The sequence below is a fragment of the Amphibalanus amphitrite genome, unplaced genomic scaffold, assembly GCF_019059575.1.
Source record: "Amphibalanus amphitrite isolate SeventyFive unplaced genomic scaffold, NRLGWU_Aamphi_draft 000118F_arrow, whole genome shotgun sequence".
NCBI lineage: Eukaryota > Metazoa > Arthropoda > Thecostraca > Balanomorpha > Balanidae > Amphibalanus > Amphibalanus amphitrite.
In genome coordinates, this window is record NW_024881613.1 from 248,085 (window position 1) to 267,541 (window position 19,457).

The 19,457-nt window shown below is 52.2% G+C and overlaps 2 protein-coding genes across 15 annotated transcripts; both read left to right on the forward strand.

The window, feature by feature from the left end:
- Positions 1-2,441: 2,441 nt before the first annotated feature.
- Positions 2,442-13,040, forward strand: LOC122381314 (RNA polymerase-associated protein RTF1 homolog). 14 transcript variants are annotated; one of them, XM_043365327.1, is made up of 13 exons: positions 2,442-2,484; positions 4,148-4,307; positions 4,668-4,923; positions 5,417-5,579; positions 5,820-6,031; positions 6,737-7,067; positions 7,527-7,703; positions 8,470-8,665; positions 8,934-9,062; positions 9,404-9,532; positions 10,507-10,677; positions 11,127-11,265; positions 12,439-13,040. In XM_043365327.1, the coding sequence occupies exons 2-13, from the start codon at positions 4,221-4,223 to the stop codon at positions 12,549-12,551; spliced, it is 2,103 nt and encodes a 700-aa protein (XP_043221262.1). In that variant the 5' UTR covers positions 2,442-2,484; positions 4,148-4,220; the 3' UTR covers positions 12,552-13,040. The 14 variants fall into 14 exon arrangements, with proteins under 14 accessions (XP_043221262.1, XP_043221267.1, XP_043221259.1 ...); XM_043365332.1 differs by having other exon boundaries at positions 2,447-2,471; XM_043365324.1 differs by having other exon boundaries at positions 2,460-2,496.
- A 1,706-nt stretch (positions 13,041-14,746) lies between these two features.
- On the forward strand, positions 14,747-18,975 carry LOC122381316 (cofilin/actin-depolymerizing factor homolog). Its single transcript, XM_043365336.1, has 4 exons — positions 14,747-15,006; positions 17,309-17,551; positions 17,830-17,961; positions 18,583-18,975. Exons 1-4 carry the CDS (start codon positions 15,004-15,006, stop codon positions 18,649-18,651), a joined length of 447 nt encoding a protein of 148 aa, XP_043221271.1. The 5' UTR covers positions 14,747-15,003; the 3' UTR covers positions 18,652-18,975.
- Positions 18,976-19,457: the final 482 nt, after the last annotated feature.

Genomic DNA, 19,457 nt, shown 5'->3' on the forward strand with positions numbered 1-19,457 from the left:
GAGGGAACACTGCCTCGCCGTTGGAAGAACTCCCACGTAGTACCGATCTTCAAGAAAGGCTCGCGATCAGACCCTCTAAACTACCGGCCAGTTAGTCTTCTATCTGTTCCATCGAAATGCCTGGAACGCATTATTGTGCGTGAACTGAACGAGTTCCTTGCCGAGAACAACCTTCTTGTCGACCATCAATTCGGTTTCAGGTCGGGCCGCTCTACTGAAGACCAGCTTCTACTGACGTACGACTTCGTCTCGCGCAACTGGGACAACGGATGCCTCGTCGATCTTATTCTTTTCGACTTCTCCAAGGCCTTCGACACGGTGTGCCACTCAGTCCTCCTCGAGAAACTCCGATGTATTGGTCTCGGCGGACAACTCCTTGCCTGGCTCCAGGACTTCCTATCTCATCGAAGGATGCAAGTAGTGGTCAAAAGCACTCTGAGCTCATCGAAGGAAGTACGGAGCGGAGTACCCCAAGGATCGATTCTAGGTCCGATCCTTTTTTTGATCTACGTCAACCACATAGCCATCGGTTTACACAGCCGCTACAAAATCTTCGCAGACGACCTGAAGATATACATGTGTGGGAACAAGTCCGAGCTCGACGCCAAAAGTCTTCAGTCGGACATCGATCGTCTCCAAGCCACAGCATCATCGTGGGGCCTTTCGCTGAACTCGAAGAAGTGCGTCCTCATGAGGTTCCAACGGAAATTCCACAAATCACCAAGACCGAGTTACTATCTGAATAACTCTGCCCTTCCCTGGACCGAATCGCACTCCGACCTTGGCGTGATCATCGATGACAGCCTAAGGTTCCACGAACAGGCTAGAGCTGCCGCCAGGAAGGCTGGAGGAGTGGCACACAGCTTTTTGAAAGCAACCTTGTGTAGGGATGCAGACTTCATGCTGCACATCCTCCGCACCCACATTCGTCCAGTTCTGGAATACGCCTCTGTTGTATGGAACACAGGATACATCGATGACCTCAGAAGACTCGAGGCGGTCCAACGACTATGGACTCGTCACATCAAAGGCCTGCAAAACATGGAGTACGGTGACCGCCTGAGACAGTTAAACCTCTTCTCTGTGAAGGGCAGACTGATCCGATCCGACCTCATCAAATGCTGGAAAATCTTCCACAGCCCCGGTCCCATCAAGCCGTCAGATCTCTGGGAATTGTCCTCCGAACGCCGCACCCGAGGTCATCAACTCAAAATCACAGTCCGGCGCTGCCAACTGGACACGAGATCACGTTTCTTCTCGGAACGCGTCGTGAACGAGTGGAACGCCTTGCCCGACTCGACGGCCACCTCTACTTCCCTCGCCGAGTTCAAGTCATCACTCCTGAAGGTTCTTGGTGATCGTTTGTTCGACTACATCGTCTGATCTCTCCTGCAAGGTTCTACTGATCATCGCCGCGCACTCCAGATTCCGCGAAGGAGCGAACTAAACAGTACCGTGACAGCCGGTACTGAACTGATACCGCACAGCTAATCACATCTAGAATTTTTCCTTCCCCAACTCCAAGCAGACGCACTACCCCAATCCCCTGCGGTCCATCTCTCAGCGCCCAGCGTAACCAGGGGAATTGGCGCGTCTCTTTCCTACACGGTTTCCTGCCTCTCCTCATGCACTGGTGAGTCAAGGAAACCCAACAGGTGAGTTGAACAGGTGAGCTGAATTTGGCGCATGCAAATCTGACACTGTGCGAAGTTACGCCAGTCATTCACTGAAATTTTCAGTGCAATAGGCACACAGACATTCAGCATAACATGTATTTTGTCCAGTCTGGCCAAATCAAAATGTGACTGGTCTTTGCATTGGTGAAAAAAGATACAATCAGACAAGAATGAGACATCATGATAAAGAGATGATAAATATATACAGAAAATAAGAGCGAGGGCTTCAAGCAAACACTGACTTTGACTTACCTTCAAAAGTTGAGAAGCAGCATGACACGATCAATCAGGATCACGTTACAGCCAGAATACTTGCAGGTGCTGCATTCAGCTGCTGCAATATAAATAAACAGCCTCAGCCAATAATATATTCATCAGTCAAGCTCCATAAACGAAAATTACAGCCCAAAAGCACGTAATCCCACGCGCACAACAAATTTGACTCTCTCGCACGCGCGCACGAGATACGTGAGTTTGAGTTCAATCAAGGCTACTTTTTTTGTGAAATGTATACACTTATATGATTGATATATGACGTCACAGTTTTCAGCTGTGCCTCCTTTCATGTTGAAAAAGAAGCTTTAGCATCAATAAGACCAAATCAATTTTTCGAAGCCCAATAATGAATGCTAGCTCTGAAGATTTAATTTTGATGGAAAAGCATTATTCTCAATAAATTACATAACAACTTTCTGGTTTTTAATTGGCCTTTTCTAATGACGTCAGTTTTTAATAGATGCAGCTGAGTCGCTGAATTCATCTTTCATGCCGTGTGTGCGCAGCATTCGCCTTAAAGTTTGAGTTTGCGGTCGGGGACAACGTATATGTTGTGATTAATGGTTTTTAAAAGTCCTTCAAGTAAAGCTGAGATGGTTTCACAAGATAAAAATATTATAATCGAGAATTCCAATGTGTTAAATGATTGATCGCTATCCTGTGCTAACAAATGCCGCCTTGTGAGCCATAGAAATGGCATGCATGCCCATATGACCCAAGTCTATAGAAATATGACCTCTATCCCCATCAATACCATACTGATACTCATATGGAATGGAACCTGGAGGAATGGAATTTCGCTCCTGCAGAATGTTTAAGATGGACATCGTTAAGTTATAGAATGATTTTCAAATCATCAGTATTCAGTACACCTTTTGATGCAGTAGAATGATCATGAATCAGAATTATTGATGCTGGCAGTGGCAGACACTGCAGCATGACGCATATGTGTGCCATCTGGACTGCTTACCTAGGTACCACAGCAACATTGACAGTATTGATGAGCCACACAAAAAGGTTGACAAATACACAACAGCACACACTGACCAGAGTATAAATAAGTTGGCATGGCACATCAGTTCATACCAGACAAGATGCGGTATATGTCAAGTTTAGGTCCTAACTACAACAGTGGCGCTTTTGATACGAATATGAAACAGCAAAAATTTTAGGTTTTAGGTTAGGTTAGGTTGTAGGTTTGTAGGTTTTAGGTTGTAGGTAGGTAGGTTTGTAGGTTAGGTTAGGTTAGGGTAGGTTTGTAAGTTTTAGGTTGGTAGGTTATAGGTAAGTAGGTAAGGTTAGGTCAGGTTTGATTATGTTTTTTTCTTTTATTTGCGAGACATATGAGTATCATTTTTGGATTCAGGATGTCAAATAATGTATAAATATGAAAAAATTATCAATGAACTCTTCTTAGGACTTAAACTTGACATTTACCCAAGATGCATAATTTCCCGTACTAAATATAGATCACTGCCTAGCTGTGCTTTTGATGAGACAAACTGCAACGGAAAGGCAAATAGCTCCTGGCTGACCCTATTGTTGCCTCTTTACATTTTTTTTTTTTAGGTAGAAGATGCACCAGCACAGCAGTTTGACAAAATGCATTGCTAGGGGCCACACTGCTCCACACAAAATCCTCACAACACCTCAGTAATCATGTAATGCACCAGCATGGCGCACCAGCTGAGTGTCTATATGCCAACCAGATCTTGTCAGTATTGCCATGTTTTAAAGGCTAGTGTGAAATAGGTACGCAGTGCATGATAGACCAGAATGGCTGGCAACCTCAAGGAGCAACAAAGTAAATGGCCTTGACTTCTCATAAATGCACACTTCCCCTGGAATTTAGGCAATAATTCTTGGCAGCATTTGATGTGGTCTGCCTAGGAAGCTGCTTTCCTGGATTTCCTCCTGCTTTTCCTGCAATGCAACACTGCTGACAGCAGGACATATTTATGTGCCTAGTTACACATGAAAAGAAATATGGATGGATGATCATTGCATACCTACTTAAGCTGAATTGTGAACATATCTCTGTGTTACGTAGGTTTTACTTAGGTATTGCATTCATAGCTCAGGTCCCAGCTGCCAGTGCCAGCTTTTGTCATTTGGCTGCTAGCTGACTGTGCTTCCAAACTTGTCAAATGGGAACCCTTACTGTCATTTACAACAGCTGCCCCAACTTTTCACAGTTCTGACATGACTATTAATTGCTGATCAGACCAGTGGCCAGTTCAGGAGCACAGCTGCTTAGCTGGCATCATCATGTCCAAGCGGAAGAACAAGGTGCTGATATCGGAGAGTGAGGACAGTGATGACAGTGCCAGCGGCAGCGGCTCAGACCTCGACTCGGTGAGCAAGACAGGGTTTGAGATCAGTGTAGGATAGTCTCGATCCTATGCCAGGTTAAATATTTTGACTGATTTGATTTAGTATGGTACCCATACAGCTACCGCTACTGATGGCACTTCCCCGATCCCCGGGAACTGCTTGCCACTCCGCCCACTGGCCTCTCAGCTGACCTTCCTCTTCCTGAGGGTATTCTATCTTCCCTCTGTTCAATGACCCTCTAACCCCTGCTCCCCCAGGAGTTGTGGCTGCCACTGACCGCTGGTGACCTCTGTTGACCCTCTGACCCCTGCTCCCCCAGGAGTTGTGGCTGCCACTGACCGCTGGTGACCTCTGTTGACCCTCTGACCCCTGCATCCCCAGGAGCTGCTCTCGCTGGCCAAGAAGAAGCAGCGCCGCGATGAGGGCTCTCCACCGGCGGCCGCCGCCGCCCCGGCCGATTCCGACACCTCCGACAGCGACGACGAGTGGGGCGCCGGCGGCAAGAAGAAGAAAACGGTGCGCCGCCGCGCTCCGGCGCGCCGCAGCTCCGGCTCCGGCTCCGGCTCCGGGTCTGGTTCAGAGTCCGACGATGAGTCTGAGGGCGAGAAGCCGGAGAACAAGTCCGAGCCCGAGGAAGGTCAGTACGGGAGAGTGTAGGATGGTAAGATGGAATGCTGCAGTGTGGACGGGGGAGACGAGTTGGAAGGTGGTGGTGGGTGACTAAACGAATGTAGAGCATGTAGCCATGGGAACTGCTGAATTGATCTAAGTTCCATAAAGTACATAATTCTGTGATGACCCTCATCTTGTCGATGTTGTTCGTTTTCTGCTTGTATTATTGTTGTCAAAATACCTGCATTCGCAATGTCGGTCCGACCAAACCGAATGATTGGTATCGCCGGAATAAACCCGCGGTATGGCTGAATCAAGCTGCCGCCTGGGTTTATGACCAGCTGCGCCCAGTTGGAGCGAGACCGAGATCGGGGGCGGATTCCCTCAACGGATGACCTAGTATGCTTCACAGGGCGTTTGTGTCCTGGAAAACGGACGACCACTTGCCTGCTCTCTTGGGACTGCTAGTCTACACTATGTCGCCCCGTGACCCGTATTATTCTCCCCGCGTGCCGCAGGCGAGGTCTCCGATTCGGACGGGGACGCCGAGTTCGATGACGGCCTCGACGAAAACCTGATGGGTGACGAGGAGGACCGCGCGCGCATGGAGAAGATGACCGAGAAGGAGCGAGAACAGGAGATCTTCAACCGACTCGAGAAGCGCGAGGCGGCTAGGACCAGGTGAGAGATGCAGGGGAACGAGAGGCGGGATTGGGTGTTCTGTGTGTCAGTTTAGGGACGATATTGTTAGATTGAGGATCGATTGTTCAACGAGCAGGCAGAAACGTGTGCCAATGTATCCCACCACTTAAGCTAGCTTTTTCATTAGCGCATATTATCACATATTGACTCGGTCCAAACGATTCCGTCGCATCCTCGTTCTTATCATTTATTCGTAACCGCTCTCGGCCCCGCCGTCAGGTTCGAAATCGAGCGTAAGCTGAAGAATGCCAAACGTCGCGAGCAGCAGAAGAAGCGGGAGAGCCGTCCTCCGCCTAAGGCGGTCAAAGAGCCCGAAATCAAGCGCACCACCGACCGCAAAAAGGCCATGGAGGAAAACAAGGAGCGACAGGACAAGAAGGGCAGTGCGCTGAGTCTGCTGAAGGCACAGCGGGAGCAGAAACTCAGAGACGGTGAGTGAGGGGGCGGGGTACAAACGCCGAGACAGTGAGTGAGAGCAGAGGAGAAACTCCGAGACGGTGAGTGAGGGAAGAGCAGAAACTCGGAGACAGTGAGTGAGGGCGGGCGGGTAGAAACGCCGATATTATGTAAAGAGGAAAATGTTTGACTTACTGTAGAGACTGTGAGTGAGCAAAGCAGAAACTCTGTAAGCATAGAACGAGATGCAAAAATGGCAAGAGTCGTCGGAAAAGAGTAGGCAGATGATAGTTTAGCTGAGCAGAAACTCGGAGACAGTGTGTGAGTTGAACAGAAACTCGCGAGTTAGTGAATAACACGGCCGCAGGCGCCCAGAGGGCTGGTATTGTCGGGCAGCGTTAAGAAAATATAGACTTGTATCTTGGCTGTTCAGTTGGTGTACCTAGAACTTTAGAGTGAAGATCGCGTGTAAAAAGTGTAGAACATAGGATAGCGCATAGTTGACTTTGAAGGACGCAGCTGGTGTTTGTTTCACAATCGTTGTGCTTAGCGCGCCACTTCTGACCCGAACCGTGACGGTAGGCTCACGCACCAAACACGATTTCTCGAGTTATTCAGCATAATGCTTCCATATGGTGTTACCTGTTTGTTTTCATGTGGCACACCCCGTACACATTTATCGCCTCCATCATCCCCATCGTGCGCTGCATCGGTGCCTAACTCCTCCCTGTCCCACCCAGCCGAGGAGCGCGAAAAGAAACAGGAGGAGCTGGAGCGTAAGAAGCGGGACAGCGCGGCCGGCTCGGCCGCCAAGCCGGCCATATCGTCCGATTCATCGGACTCAGATAGCGAGAAGCGTGGCAAGGGCGGCAAGCTGCGCACCACAGACGTCTACAGCGACGACAGCGGCTCGTCGAGCGGCGACGAGCGCTCGCCGCGCCGGCGCGGCGGCTCCAGCTCCGAGTCGGATACCGACCGAGGACACAAGCGCGCACAGCCCAAAAAGATTCAGTACGTCACCGGTCGAGAGGACCTGCTCAAAATCCGGCTGTCGCGACATAAATTGGAAAAGTGAGTGAGGGGAGGGGAGGGAGAGGTGGCGGCTACGCTAGAAGGGAGTTTGGAGGTGGCGGTGGCCCTGGGATAGAAGTGAGACGGGTTATGGGTGAATGGAGAGTGGTGGCAGGAACATGAGAAATGAGGTCTGGACCATAGTTAGCCAGTGGCAGAAGTGAGTGACGCGGGGCGTGAGGAAGGGGGAGGGGCTAGTCTATGAGTGTGGTAGGAGAAGTGCGTGCAGACGTTGGTGGTGCGGCTGACGGTTTTGGCAGACATGCTTAAATACTGTGAAATTATCCGTTAATTCTTATAGCAAAACCCTATAGCTTCCTCCCTCTCTACCACTATCGATACCATCATTGAAAGTGTTAGAGACGTAAATCCTCAACATTGTCAGACCTTGCCAGGCCGCCCTCCGACTCTCCGACCGTACCCAGTCTGACCGCCCCCCCCCCCCCCCGCTGCCGCCAGGTGGTGCCACGCGCCGTTCTTTGCCGACACGGTGAAGGGCTGCTTTGTGCGGGTCGGAATCGGTAACAACGGCGCCGGCCGGCCCGTGTACCGCGTGGCCGAGGTGACGGCCGTCTGCGAGACCGCCAAGGTGTATCAGCTCGGCACCACGCGCACCAACAAGGGTCTCCGGCTCAAGTGAGTCACAGCAAAGGGCTGAGGTTTTAAAGTCAGAAGCAGGGGTGTAATTTTCCCAAAATGATTGTGGGTGTCCAGCTGTAGGGGCGCCAGGCCGCTTAGGGGACGTAGGGGCGCTAGATTAAGGTTACAAGGGCGCCGTGAGATCATGACAAGGGCGCCATTCTCCCAGAGGGGCGCCAAGTGATTAAAAATGCTATATGATCCAGGGGCGCAGAGAGGTCAGAAGGGCGCCGCACAGTCAGTAATGCTAACTTGGTGGGAACGTAGGGGCGCCAGACGGTTACGAGGGCGCCGTGAAACCATGAAAAGGGCACCATTCTCCTAGAGGGGCGCCGAGTGATTAAAAACGCTGTATTATCCACTATCCAGGAACGTGAGGCGGTCAGGAGGACGCCGTTAGAGCATGCGAAGGGCGCCGTGCTCTCGAAAGGGCGCTTGTAAAAGAAGACCTGTGGGTGCATTTTCATCGTTGTGGGGGCATATTTCAGGATTGTGGGTGCATCTGCCTCCACAAAGAGATATAAAATTACACCCCTGCAGGTCAGAAGTTCGGTCGGTCAGGAGCGCGTGCTCCTTAGTTTTGGTGTTATGGGCGCGCCAGCAACGAGGCTGTATGCGAGCGAGTGTTCCGGCTGAGGTTTGTCAGTAAGCAGGAGTATTTACTGGATCTCGTTCCTTTATTCCAGGCACGTTGGTCAGGAGCTCGTGTTCCGACTGGAGTTTGTCAGGAGTATTTGACTGGATCTCGTTCCTTTATCCCCAGGCACGGCGGTCAGGAGCGGGTGTTCCGACTCGAGTTTGTCAGTAACCAGGAGTTCACGGATACTGAGTACTCCAAGTGGGTAGAGATGTGCGCCATGCAGGACGTCGAGCTGCCCACCATCGACGCCGTCGAAAAGAAGGTGGCCGACCTCAAGAATGCCAAAAGTTATACGTACAAAAACTCCGATATTGATAAGGTACGTAATAATAGTTCATGCCGGGAATAGCCAGGCATTGTGCGATGAATGATAATGGAATCTGTCCATTTTTTCTCGTCATATTTGATTTGGCTAGATCGTTCATCGAGCTCGCTGCACTTCTCAATTGATAAACGCACAACAATGGCCGATATTTATCAAAGTGTACGCTGATGCTTCTGGCCTTCCTCGATAGGATATTCTTCGCCGCCGCGTCTGCCGGCCCTCTGACACCTTCTGAATCTTGTTTCCCGCTTTGTGACCGCAGATTATATCGGAGAAATCTCGGTTCAAACAGAACCCTACTAATTTCGCCATGAAGAAGAGTCAGCTGATGAAGGTTCGCGAAATGGCCCAGTCGCAGGGTGACGAGGCTACCGTCGACAGAATAAACCAGGTGAGTGCCGCGGCCGTAACTCCGATCGTGCCAATAATCTCCCCTCCCAAGCTCTTTTGGTTCTGCTGGGCACATAGCAGCGACAGACAGCTCGCTCTGTACGCTGCAGCAGCGTTGTTGTTGCCAGACTCACATCAGTGAAGTGTTGTTCGGGAAACTAAGCACTCTATTCTTTTACATAATCCTTATGTTTTGCTGAAACAGCTGTGAGTTGACCATTTAGAGGGTTAACTTTGTTGGCTATGATATACATCTCTCCACTTTCAGTACATTTTTCACAATCCTGCTTGTCTCGCCACTGACGCCCCTATATCCCCTGACGGCTCCGCTCCATTATCCAGGAGCTGAACACGCTGGAGGAGCGTGCCCAGGAGCTCGACCAGAGGCGGACGGGCAGCCTGCAGAGCATCGCCTACATCAACGAACGAAACCGAAAACGGAACGTGGAGGAGGCCGAGAAGGCCATCATGGTGAGATATACTGGGGCGCATCGGGGGGAAGGGCGACATCCAGTGTATTTGTTCAAGATGAGGCGCCAAGGGATCACATCACGCGTCTCTCTCTCTCTCTCTCTCTCTCTCTCTCTCTCTCTCTCTCTCTCTCTCTCTCTCTCTCTCTCTCTCTCTCTCTCTCTCTCTCTCTCTCTCTCTCTCTCTCTCTCTCTCTCTCTCTCTCTCTCTCTCTCTCTCTCTCTCTCTTCTCTCTCTCTTCTCTCCCCTTCTCTCTCTCCCTCTCTCTCTCTCTCTCTCTCTCTCTCTCTCTCTCTCTCTCTCTCTCTCTCTCTCTCTCTCTCTCTCTCTCTCTCTCTCTCTCCCTCTCCCTCTCCCTCTCCCTCTCCCTCTCCCTCTCCCTCTCCCTCTCTCTCCCCTCCCCCTCTCTCCCTCTCTCTCTCTCTCTCTCTCTCTCTCTCTCTCTCTCTCTCGCTCTCGCTCTCTCTCCTACGTCCCTGGCGGCGGCGGAGACGACTGACGGAACGGACAGGCGCAGGTGGCGCCAGTGCTCCTGCTGGGTCAGTCTGCCCTCTGTGCTCTGTCTGCTGTCCACATTAGTGAGCTCCACATTAAAAGCTTGGTCTGTTCTCCAGGACCAGCTCTCTAATTGTTAGTCCATTTCTGTCTTACTCGCTCTACTCTCTTTGTTCCGTCTCCACTGGAACAGTCAGATCAAAGTGTGGTGGTGTGTGATCCCTCGCTCTGATGCGTCCACGGGACGCAGGGGTAGTTGGAGTCCCTAGACTGGGCTGCGGAGTCAAATGATTTTCGGTGACTCCGACTCCAGCTCCAGCTCCAACTCCGGCTTTCAAAAATCGACTCCGACTCTGGGCAGAACTGTCGATTTCGTCTGACTCCGACTCCGTAGCCCTGTTCCTAGAGCTCCAGGTGGAGGTAGTGTGACACTGAGCTCTGACCACGTCCCCCTCTCTCTGCCCCGCCTCTCCCTACAGGAGGAGCTGAAGCAGACGGGCGGTAAGCGCGCAGAGGACCCGTTCACCCGCCGCTGGTCGCGGCCCAAGCTGATGTCCAGCAAGGGCAAGGACTCGGAGGTGGCCACCAGCGCCGAGCAGCTGCGGCAGATGGAGGAGCAGCGGCGGCTCCAAGCCGAGATGAAGGCCAAGGTTCGTATGACGGGTCGGGGGATAGGGCTGGATGGAGGGGTAGGCGGGGCGGGTAGGCGGGCGTTAGTGTTGGATGCGTTAAGGTCAGGAACCTGTCGCTGAGATTGAGTTATCAAGTTAGCTTCAAACTACAAACAAGGTGCGGTGGTGATAAGCGACTTTCCGAGCTTAGCAAATGTTGAATGGCGGTAGTTGAGGATCTAGCGCTTAAGAATGCAGCGAATGCTGTGGATGTCGACTGTCGAGCTAGTGTTGGCAGTACGAGTAATTTTGCGGGCCGCATGGAAAGGTTTGGGCCGTATACAGGTCGGGCTTATTTGCTTATGTGCGAGAGCTTACTGGCTGCCCAATACTGGATGTTTTGTGATAATTTTTCGTCTCACGTATCACATTTAACTGTGTAATCCTAGGTCAACCGCTTACGCTCATACTACCTATGCGTTTTACAGGAGGAAGAGGAACGGAAAAAGCGTGAAGAGGAAGAGAAGAAGAAAGAAAAAGAGAAAGCTAGAAAAACCGAAGATCACAATGATATGTTTGATGCACATAACTTCGATATCACAATCGACCTTGGCGCACCTCCTCCCTGTAAGTCTACTTTGTATTGAGTTTGTCACAAAAATAGCATTTACCTATTGGCAGGATAATATGATTGAAAGCATGATGAGACAGATGAACAGCTTACGATGGCAGCTTTAATATTGTAACCGAGTATCAATTCCTCACTAGGTCATGCGCTGAATGATTGTGGGTACCGGGTCTGTTTCCGATGCCGGCCCCACGCACAAAGTTCCCTATTTAGACCTCTCTCCATATAGAGAATTCCGTTCCCCGTGGCCGATTGGATTACGGATCAGACAGTCCTATCTCTGCCACCCTCGGTCGAGCGTCTCCATCGGCCGCTCTGTTGACATTTCACCTGTGGCCTTATCGCGTTCCTCGGCCGGTCTCTGTGACTGCCACGAGCGCTCCGTCCCGGTACCCGCCGACCGGCTGTGGCTTTGGCCGTCCCTGTGCTGGCGAGGGGCCATAGCCGGGCGGGGATCGACGCAGGGGTGGACGTGCCAATCAACGAGTACCTGGTGTTGGCTTTAGGATGAATCGACGATTGTGTTTGACTTTTTATGGCTATTGGTCTAACAATGTGTACCTGTGACAAGAGTATGTGCTAGGATTGGAGTTTTGTTTGTCATGTCGTGAGGCATCATATGAGATTCATGGCTCTTCGTCACCACTTACAGACGTTTCTGCGATGACCCAAATCGTCATCTTTTTAGACCTCTCTCCATGTAGAGAATTCAATTCCGAGAATCCAGTTCCGATAACAGCTCCACCTTACCTTAAAAGTTAAAATGCATTTTATTTTTTTACTTATGTATAAATTTGCTTTCCTGAGCAAAGCACATTTTTCATTATACTGCGGTGCTTCCGTGTGCCTTTCGAACACTTAATTTGTTCCCGATGGTACCCAACTTGTGCCATCCTACCTCGAAGTATAATAAATGCGTTAGAAGTAGAACATACACGGTAGAAGTGTAATAACTAGTATTGAACGATTAACATAATAACATTTTTTCTATTAGATTGTTAGTCGTACGGATTAATTATGTAACGCATATATTTTATATCTGACGCCTTTCAGGTTATTCTTGGGACTTCTGCCGTTGCCATCCCCAACTTTACTCTCAATAGTCAATACTATTATGAGTGAAGCTGTATCTTCTTCCCCCTCACATACTGACTGCCTCCCTCGGCCGGCAGCACAAACAACCACCAGTAGCGTGACGCCGAAGCTGCCCCGGCAGCTGGACAGCATCACGCCGCGCCGATCCCTCAACCTGGAGGACTACAAGAAGAAGCGCGGCCTCATTTAGGGCCCGCCGAACTCCTAGGAAGACGGCTGTGCCCGTCGTACAAGGCTATTAACTTATTCTCCCGAGCTGGCGGCGCCCAGCGCCGAGAACCGGTCGCGTCCCGTGCCTCGTTCGCTCGCTGTCGGGTCGGCTGGAGTGACGTCCCAGTGGTGCCAGCCTCGGAGTGTTGTCCGCGGCTGGGAGGTGGTGCGGCCGTCGGCGGCTCCTCATCCCGACCCGTGGCCGGCGGGTGCCCCAGTGTCTTGTAGCGGTCGGCCCCGCCACCGGCACTCACTGAGAACTATACGCGGTGGCGACTCGAGCTGCCGAGTCGCGGTCTTATGATGTAGGTGACCTGTGCGCGGCGCGTTAGCCGTCCCGTGAGACGGTACTTTGTCGAGTGTTCGGTTTTAGTCCGCGAGGACTGTGAGAGACGCGTACAGACTCGTGTTCCGTGATCATGCACCCGTTAAGCCTGCTCAGACTGAATACAGGCACATGCTGAGATGAGAGGACCGTTTCGATAAGTTTCTGTTGTGAGTCTGACTGAGGCGAGTTGTGGCATGGTGAGCGGAACGGGTGATGGAGAGGCAGATCTCGATGCTGGCGTTGGGTCGGGGATAGGGCGCGCCTGAACCAGAAGACTGGCTTTTCGTGTCATCTGCATGCTCTTCACGATAGATCTGTGATCAAGTTGACATGCCATAGCTATCAATGAATTCTCTTTGCAGGAGTTTTGCGTGTGATCTCTCATACCTCTCTCATACCGGCTGTGATCTCTCATACGGTCCCTATTCGTGTTTAGGGGGGTGATTTGAAAGTCACACGTAGCACATGCTGCATGAGCTGGGTGGCATTATCTCACTCCTAGACTTCGACCGGCCGATGGTGCTCGACCTAACCACGCTGCTCTCCTAATGGTATATCGCTTCTACCTTGAACATCTCGCGTGGGCGACTGAGACCGATAACCGAACGCGGAATCAGGTCCAGCGCGTGCGTGTTTCACGTGCATGTTACGGGTACGTGATCGGCGAAATCCTCAGCTCCGAAGCTGGCAATGACAGTACGCCGAGGACAGTAAGGGCGAGTAGGTCTGAAGGATAGCGGATATCACCACTCCAGTCGAACTGATCCTCTGTCTGCCGTACCCGTCAGTGGAAGCCGTCACCACCGATCACCAGCGTTCGGTGGAAAGAGAACGGGGACTCGGCCCCAGGACACGTCCTGACGTCGCTCATGCAGTGCGCTGCGTGTGGAGCGGCGAATCGTCCACCGATGGCGTCATCGAGATGGACGCGCTGGAGCCGTCATCGTGTGGCCGGACGGAGAGGAGTACTCGATCCGCATCCTGGGGGACCGCCTGTGCTCCAGCTTTCGCGCCGAAGTGGTATCCCTCTGGGCTACACTCCAGCCTGCTAGAGAAACCTTGCCTGCCGAGGATCCTGGCGTAACCCGCACCAACTCCCAGTCCGCCCTCGGCTCCCTCCATGGCCGCCCAGAGCTCCCAGCTGGGAGTGGACATCAAGGGGCCCTCCGAGGACTGACAGTCGGGGGCCGGCAGGTTTACTGTCTCACTGCGTCCTGGAGGGCAACGCGAGGGCTGACGCCATCGCCAAGGAAGCCAGCGTCCACGGGCAAGCACTCCCTGGACTTCCTGCGGAGTCCAGGCGGCCCACCGAGTCGCATCTAGAGTAGCGTGAGCCCGCCCCGCATACGCCTGGCCGGCCGGGTGGTGTCGGCATCTGCTGGGCCCGTGGCTACTCCCAGCCTTCGCCAGTGGTGACGGAGCACCGAGTGGCTGCGGCGGACGTCCAGCAGATCCACACCGGCCACTGAGCCGGCTCGTCGGTCGTCGGTTCGAGGGTTGCCGCTGGCGCAATCGCGGCTAGCGGATTGCGAGCAGTGCGACGACCGGCACTGCGGAGTCGTTCATTGCCCTGGCTGCGCTTCGATATGGGCTGAGGGATTCTAATACTAACCTTTTGCTTCATGAGCCAACAGATAATCTTGACTGCGGCTTTCAATTTTAGGAAAAGAGAATCGGCTCGAGAGCGATCAGCGATGCCGTGGAACGATCAGCCATGTTCTGCGTTGATGTCGATGGTGATTAGAGTTAAGACACGACACGTCATCTGATGATCAAAGTTTGTGAAGCGTTAATACCTACTACGCGTTCAATCTGGTCGCTTATCAACCATATAAGGCTCGTGCCGGTGCCCTGTGCCGAATAGTGGATGCAAGGCCATATATATTAGTGGATGATCTTGGCCGGAGTTCCGCCACTATCTTTTGTTTCGATGACGTCAGTAATCAGCTGAATTCACCTAGGACGCGGTGCGGAACTTCTATTTATTTCTGCCTCAACCTTGGCGCTCTCAACACGACCGGCGCGGACGCTAACGGAAGAGGGAGTGGCGCGCTTATTGCAGCGCGTATTGTATTCAAATTATCCGGAAGCCAACTAACACAAAATGGTAAGAAAGTCGATCGAAACCTTCTCTGTGTTCCTCTGCCCGCATTGTGCGTTTTTGGCTACTTAGCTCGTTGAATTTGTTTTGTTTTGATCGATTCCGTGTGCCGGGACCGGCCGTCCTGCGCCATTTCCGTCTGCTGTACTGCAATAGCTTGAGGCGCATATTCTGTGATTTACTTTAAAATATACGCCCATGATATCAACATTGAGTGCCAATAATAGCTACCTATTTTGTTTTCTTCCTCTTGAAGCACTGGTTTTCTTATTTTTACCTCACTCAACCAGTTTGAGTTGCGTAGAATGTGGTCACCATTCGCAGTCTGAGTCATGCTTCATACCATGTGATATTGGGTTAGGTTTGATTCTTGAAAGTTGTGGATAGTCTTGATATGCCAGTGATCTATTCTCTAAATTGTATAAATTGTGTCTGACGCATTTGAAATTCATGGGCCACTGGATAGGGTATTTGGTTGAACCCTGTAATTTGATGGTAACTACCTATCTGGCTTGTTCACTTACGTTTAAAATTTCATTGCAATTTATATATAGCATTGTAATCTTGAGCTTAACAGTTGATGTTGATGACACACCACAGAAATGATCCAGTGCACATTGTTGTGGCATTATAAGTTACAGTTTGAAAGGCCCTATCAGTGTAAGTATAATGCTAAATCACAGTAAAGTAAGGTCTGCTAACTGCTTCATTAACCCATCCTAAAGGTTCATTACATTTCAAGCTGCTCTCTGTCCTAGCTAGGATGGAAAGGGCCTGGTATTGAAGTTGATGAGCTAGTGTCTGTTGTTTGATTGTAAAATACCCCAGTGACAGTGCTATAAATTTGGCCTGAGAGTAGTCCATGATGACCAATATTCTCAATCTGGCAACCTGAAATATTTGATGTTAAAATAACAAGCAGGTATTAGGGAGCAAATCCAAGCCAAATAACCACCCAAACTGGTACTGTATTTACTTTGATGGACATCTTTATAGGTGATGAATTGCCAATGAATGGGAAAATGTTCGACAATTATAAGACTGTTATGAATTGAATACATTGCACATTGTTTCTCAATGAAAAAAAGTATGTAACACTTTTGTTTGCGATGTGTTGCTCCCATGCCATCCATTTATTTATGTGTCATTCAGGTGCTTGCATATTGCAAATGCCAGTGGGACCACTTGTGCCTACCATACAGTTGGGAAAACATGAGTCAGCATTTTTTTTTTTTGCTCTTTTAATGTTGACAATCTCTATCTGCATCCATACCATCTTTTTCATGCACTGGCTGCATTTTTACATGGTGATGGATCAAAAGGAGCTACTGAGTTATTTGCAACTGCTGTACCTATTCATATTCATAGTAAGATCACTTGCAAAGATCATTTCCAAATGGTTTGCAAACTAAGAAGACCTGCAATGATTCTGAAGCTTGCATGTCTTGCATGCAAGCTTCAGAAAGCTTGCTTCTGAAGCTTGCAGGAATTTCAATATTGCTTTATGTTATTTCAATGATACAGGCTTTTTTCCATCCATTCCCTCAAAGTCCTCCCCATTGTGATCCTCCCAGTGTCGAAGGCAGCGGCGGCAGTTACCGTGTTTCTTCTCCCTAGTTCTCCGCTCGCGTGGGTACGACATTCGCTCGGGTCCTCCCTGAGTCAGAGGAGGCTCGCAGGGTCGCGGTGGCGCGTGTCACCAAGTGTCACTGAGTGTCACCTGGTGTCACCACCTGGTCTGAGTCACTATGTGACGGACGGCGGCCGGCGGCTGAGGGACCGCTGTGGGCGGGCTGCGGGGCATCTGTCCGACGGACGACGTGCTCCGATAATAGTTCGCGCTCCGCTCGTGGAATGAGTGGAATGAGATTTTGAAGTCCACGCAAGAGATTACGGGCATACGCCATTCATTGCTCGTCAAACCATTCTTTTCTCTACCTCTCTTACGATATTTCGGGGCCTTTTTCCACGGCTGAATTTGGCCAAATTGAACCCAGACTGTTATGTCGCTTGCAGGTCGCAATAACGTCTTCCCTGTGTCGACACTCAGCGTCATAAAAGAATGATAAGCGTCTTAGGTATCCGCTCGGTTACAACCGTGACTGTGTGTTCCCCGTTGCGACCCTGTGCCCTCCTTCCCCGCCAGGCCTCTGGGGTGTCCGTGTACGATCACCCCGCTGTGACTGTGTGTTCCCCATTGTGACCTTGTGCCCTCCCTCCCCTCCAGGCCTCTGGAGTGTCCATGTACGACCACCCAGCTGTGACTGTGTGTCCCCCATTGTGACCGGGTGTCCTCGCCCCTCGCCAGGCCTCTGGAGTGTCCGTGTCCGACGCGTGTAAGACGGTGTTTGACGAGGTGAAGAAGGCCAAGAAGCACCGCTACGTGGTGTTCGTCATCAAGGATGACACGCTGATCGACGTCGAGGCGATCGGAGACCGCGACGCCAGCTACGAGGACTACGTGGCCGACATCCAGAAGGCCGGCAAGGGCATGTGCCGCTACGGCCTGTTCGACTACGAGTACCTGCACACGGTGCAGGGCGCTGCCGAGGTGGGTAACGGCGCGCGGCGACAGGGCGAAAGTGTAGGAGAGAGGGTTTGGAGACATGGGGTTAAGGAGCTGTTCGCTGCTGTGGACGTCGGTGGGGAGTGGTACAGGGTAAATGCTGCTAATTTGTTAACCCCCGGATAGTAAGGGTAGCTGGGTGCGGTTTGTTGCGATTCATGGAATGGACCGTGATCTACATACCTATTACATATTCGATGAGCTCAGATTATGGTTAGGTCGCCAGTGGTAACACCCCCCCCCCCTCCCTGCTCCCACCGCAGCCCACCAAGAAGCAGAAGCTGTTCCTGATGCTCTGGTGCCCCGACGAGGCCAAGATCAAGGCCAAGATGCTGTACTCGTCGAGCTTCGACGCGCTCAAAAAGTCGCTGACGGGCGTCGCCAAATATGTGGAGGTAAGGACGCGGGCGGGCCGTGGCCGCGCTATCGGCGGTGCACGAGGAGTCGCCCCGGGCTGCCCCCTCCACGGAGTATGACGCAACGCCGCCAGGGCGGATACTGCTCGTTGTGACGAATGTTGGCCGATGAGACACGTGGATCACTGGGTGATGCCATAGACTCCTTCGTATTATGGGTATGATAGGATTATATTTCCGTAGACATTTCTATTTACCGGGCGTGGACAGCAATCTGTCTCACCTGTGAGTCTTTGTGAGGTGATTTGTCAGTGGCTCACTCACTAGGTCTTTGTCCGACGTCTGATATCGTCAGAGATGAGTCACTGCTGATAGTTCCTGTCGCGGGCCGACGCCCGGGCTCGGCGAGTTTTTGCCTTCTCTGTGCCACAGCCGGTGACGTGTTCCGCTCGATCTAGTGAGCCCTGTTACCGAGCGAAATGACTATGCAACGTGCTTGTGCTCTACTATGCAAAGGTCGCTCTGCATTTGATGTGAGAGCGGCATTGCGGCCGTATGGAGTGGGAGAAATATACATGGACCCGTGGTTAATCCCCTCGGCCGCCCGCGCCGCTCCCTGTTCGATCGCCTCGGCTCTGACCCTCCACCGTCCGCCCGCAGGCCACCGACTCGTCTGAGATCTCCCGCGAGGAGGTGGAGAACAAGCTGAGGGCGAACGACCGCTCGTAGAGTCGTCTCGTCCGCCGGCCGCCGTCGCTACATTCCCGCGCGGTGCTCGCGGCCGGCCCGGTTCGGTCGGACCGAGCGCCGGCCGGCCGGGCCGGGTCGCGGCCGCTGGGCAGCCCCGCCCCCGGCGTGTGTCCACAGTGGTGTGTCCCCGGACCCCCGGCACAGAGAGCGGGGCCGCCAGCGGCGTGAGCGGTGCGCGCTGCTTCCCAGTCGCACCGCAGTCGGAGTCGCCGCGTGGCTCCGCGCCGCAGTTACTGTGACCATTTTCTATTTGTAATTGTATTAATCAACGATGCGTGTTGAATAAACCCCTTTTGCGTCGGATGCTGTGGTTTTCGGCTGTGGCGAGGCTGTGGGGCTGCGGCGGCGGTATATCGTTCGCGACCGGGCAGAACTCCACGCTGCTATCGCAGACATGCTCATCCGGGCCACTCGAGACAAATCGTACGCGATAGAGCAGCTCGGGCGATCGCGAGCCGGCGATTGCACGTTTGCAGGGTTTGCACTCTCGCTCAGGGACTGTCGGGACGGAGCCGCCATTTTACACGAGCGCCGTACTCACGCCACGCGGCCGCGCTACACACACCAGACGGGAACGGTGTTATTACCACCGCGGTGACGGCGGTTCCCGCGGTGGCGGTCCAGACTACCGTCATCGGTCGGCAGCCGCTGCCGACGCGCCAAATATGGTCACGGAAGAGGTTCGGGGTGGCTCGGCCGCCGTCGGTTCGGTTGGGGTTCCCTGGCCTGCAGAACGGTCGGCTGAGACGGAATAGCGCGCACGCTGAGCGCCGGCCGGAACTCGG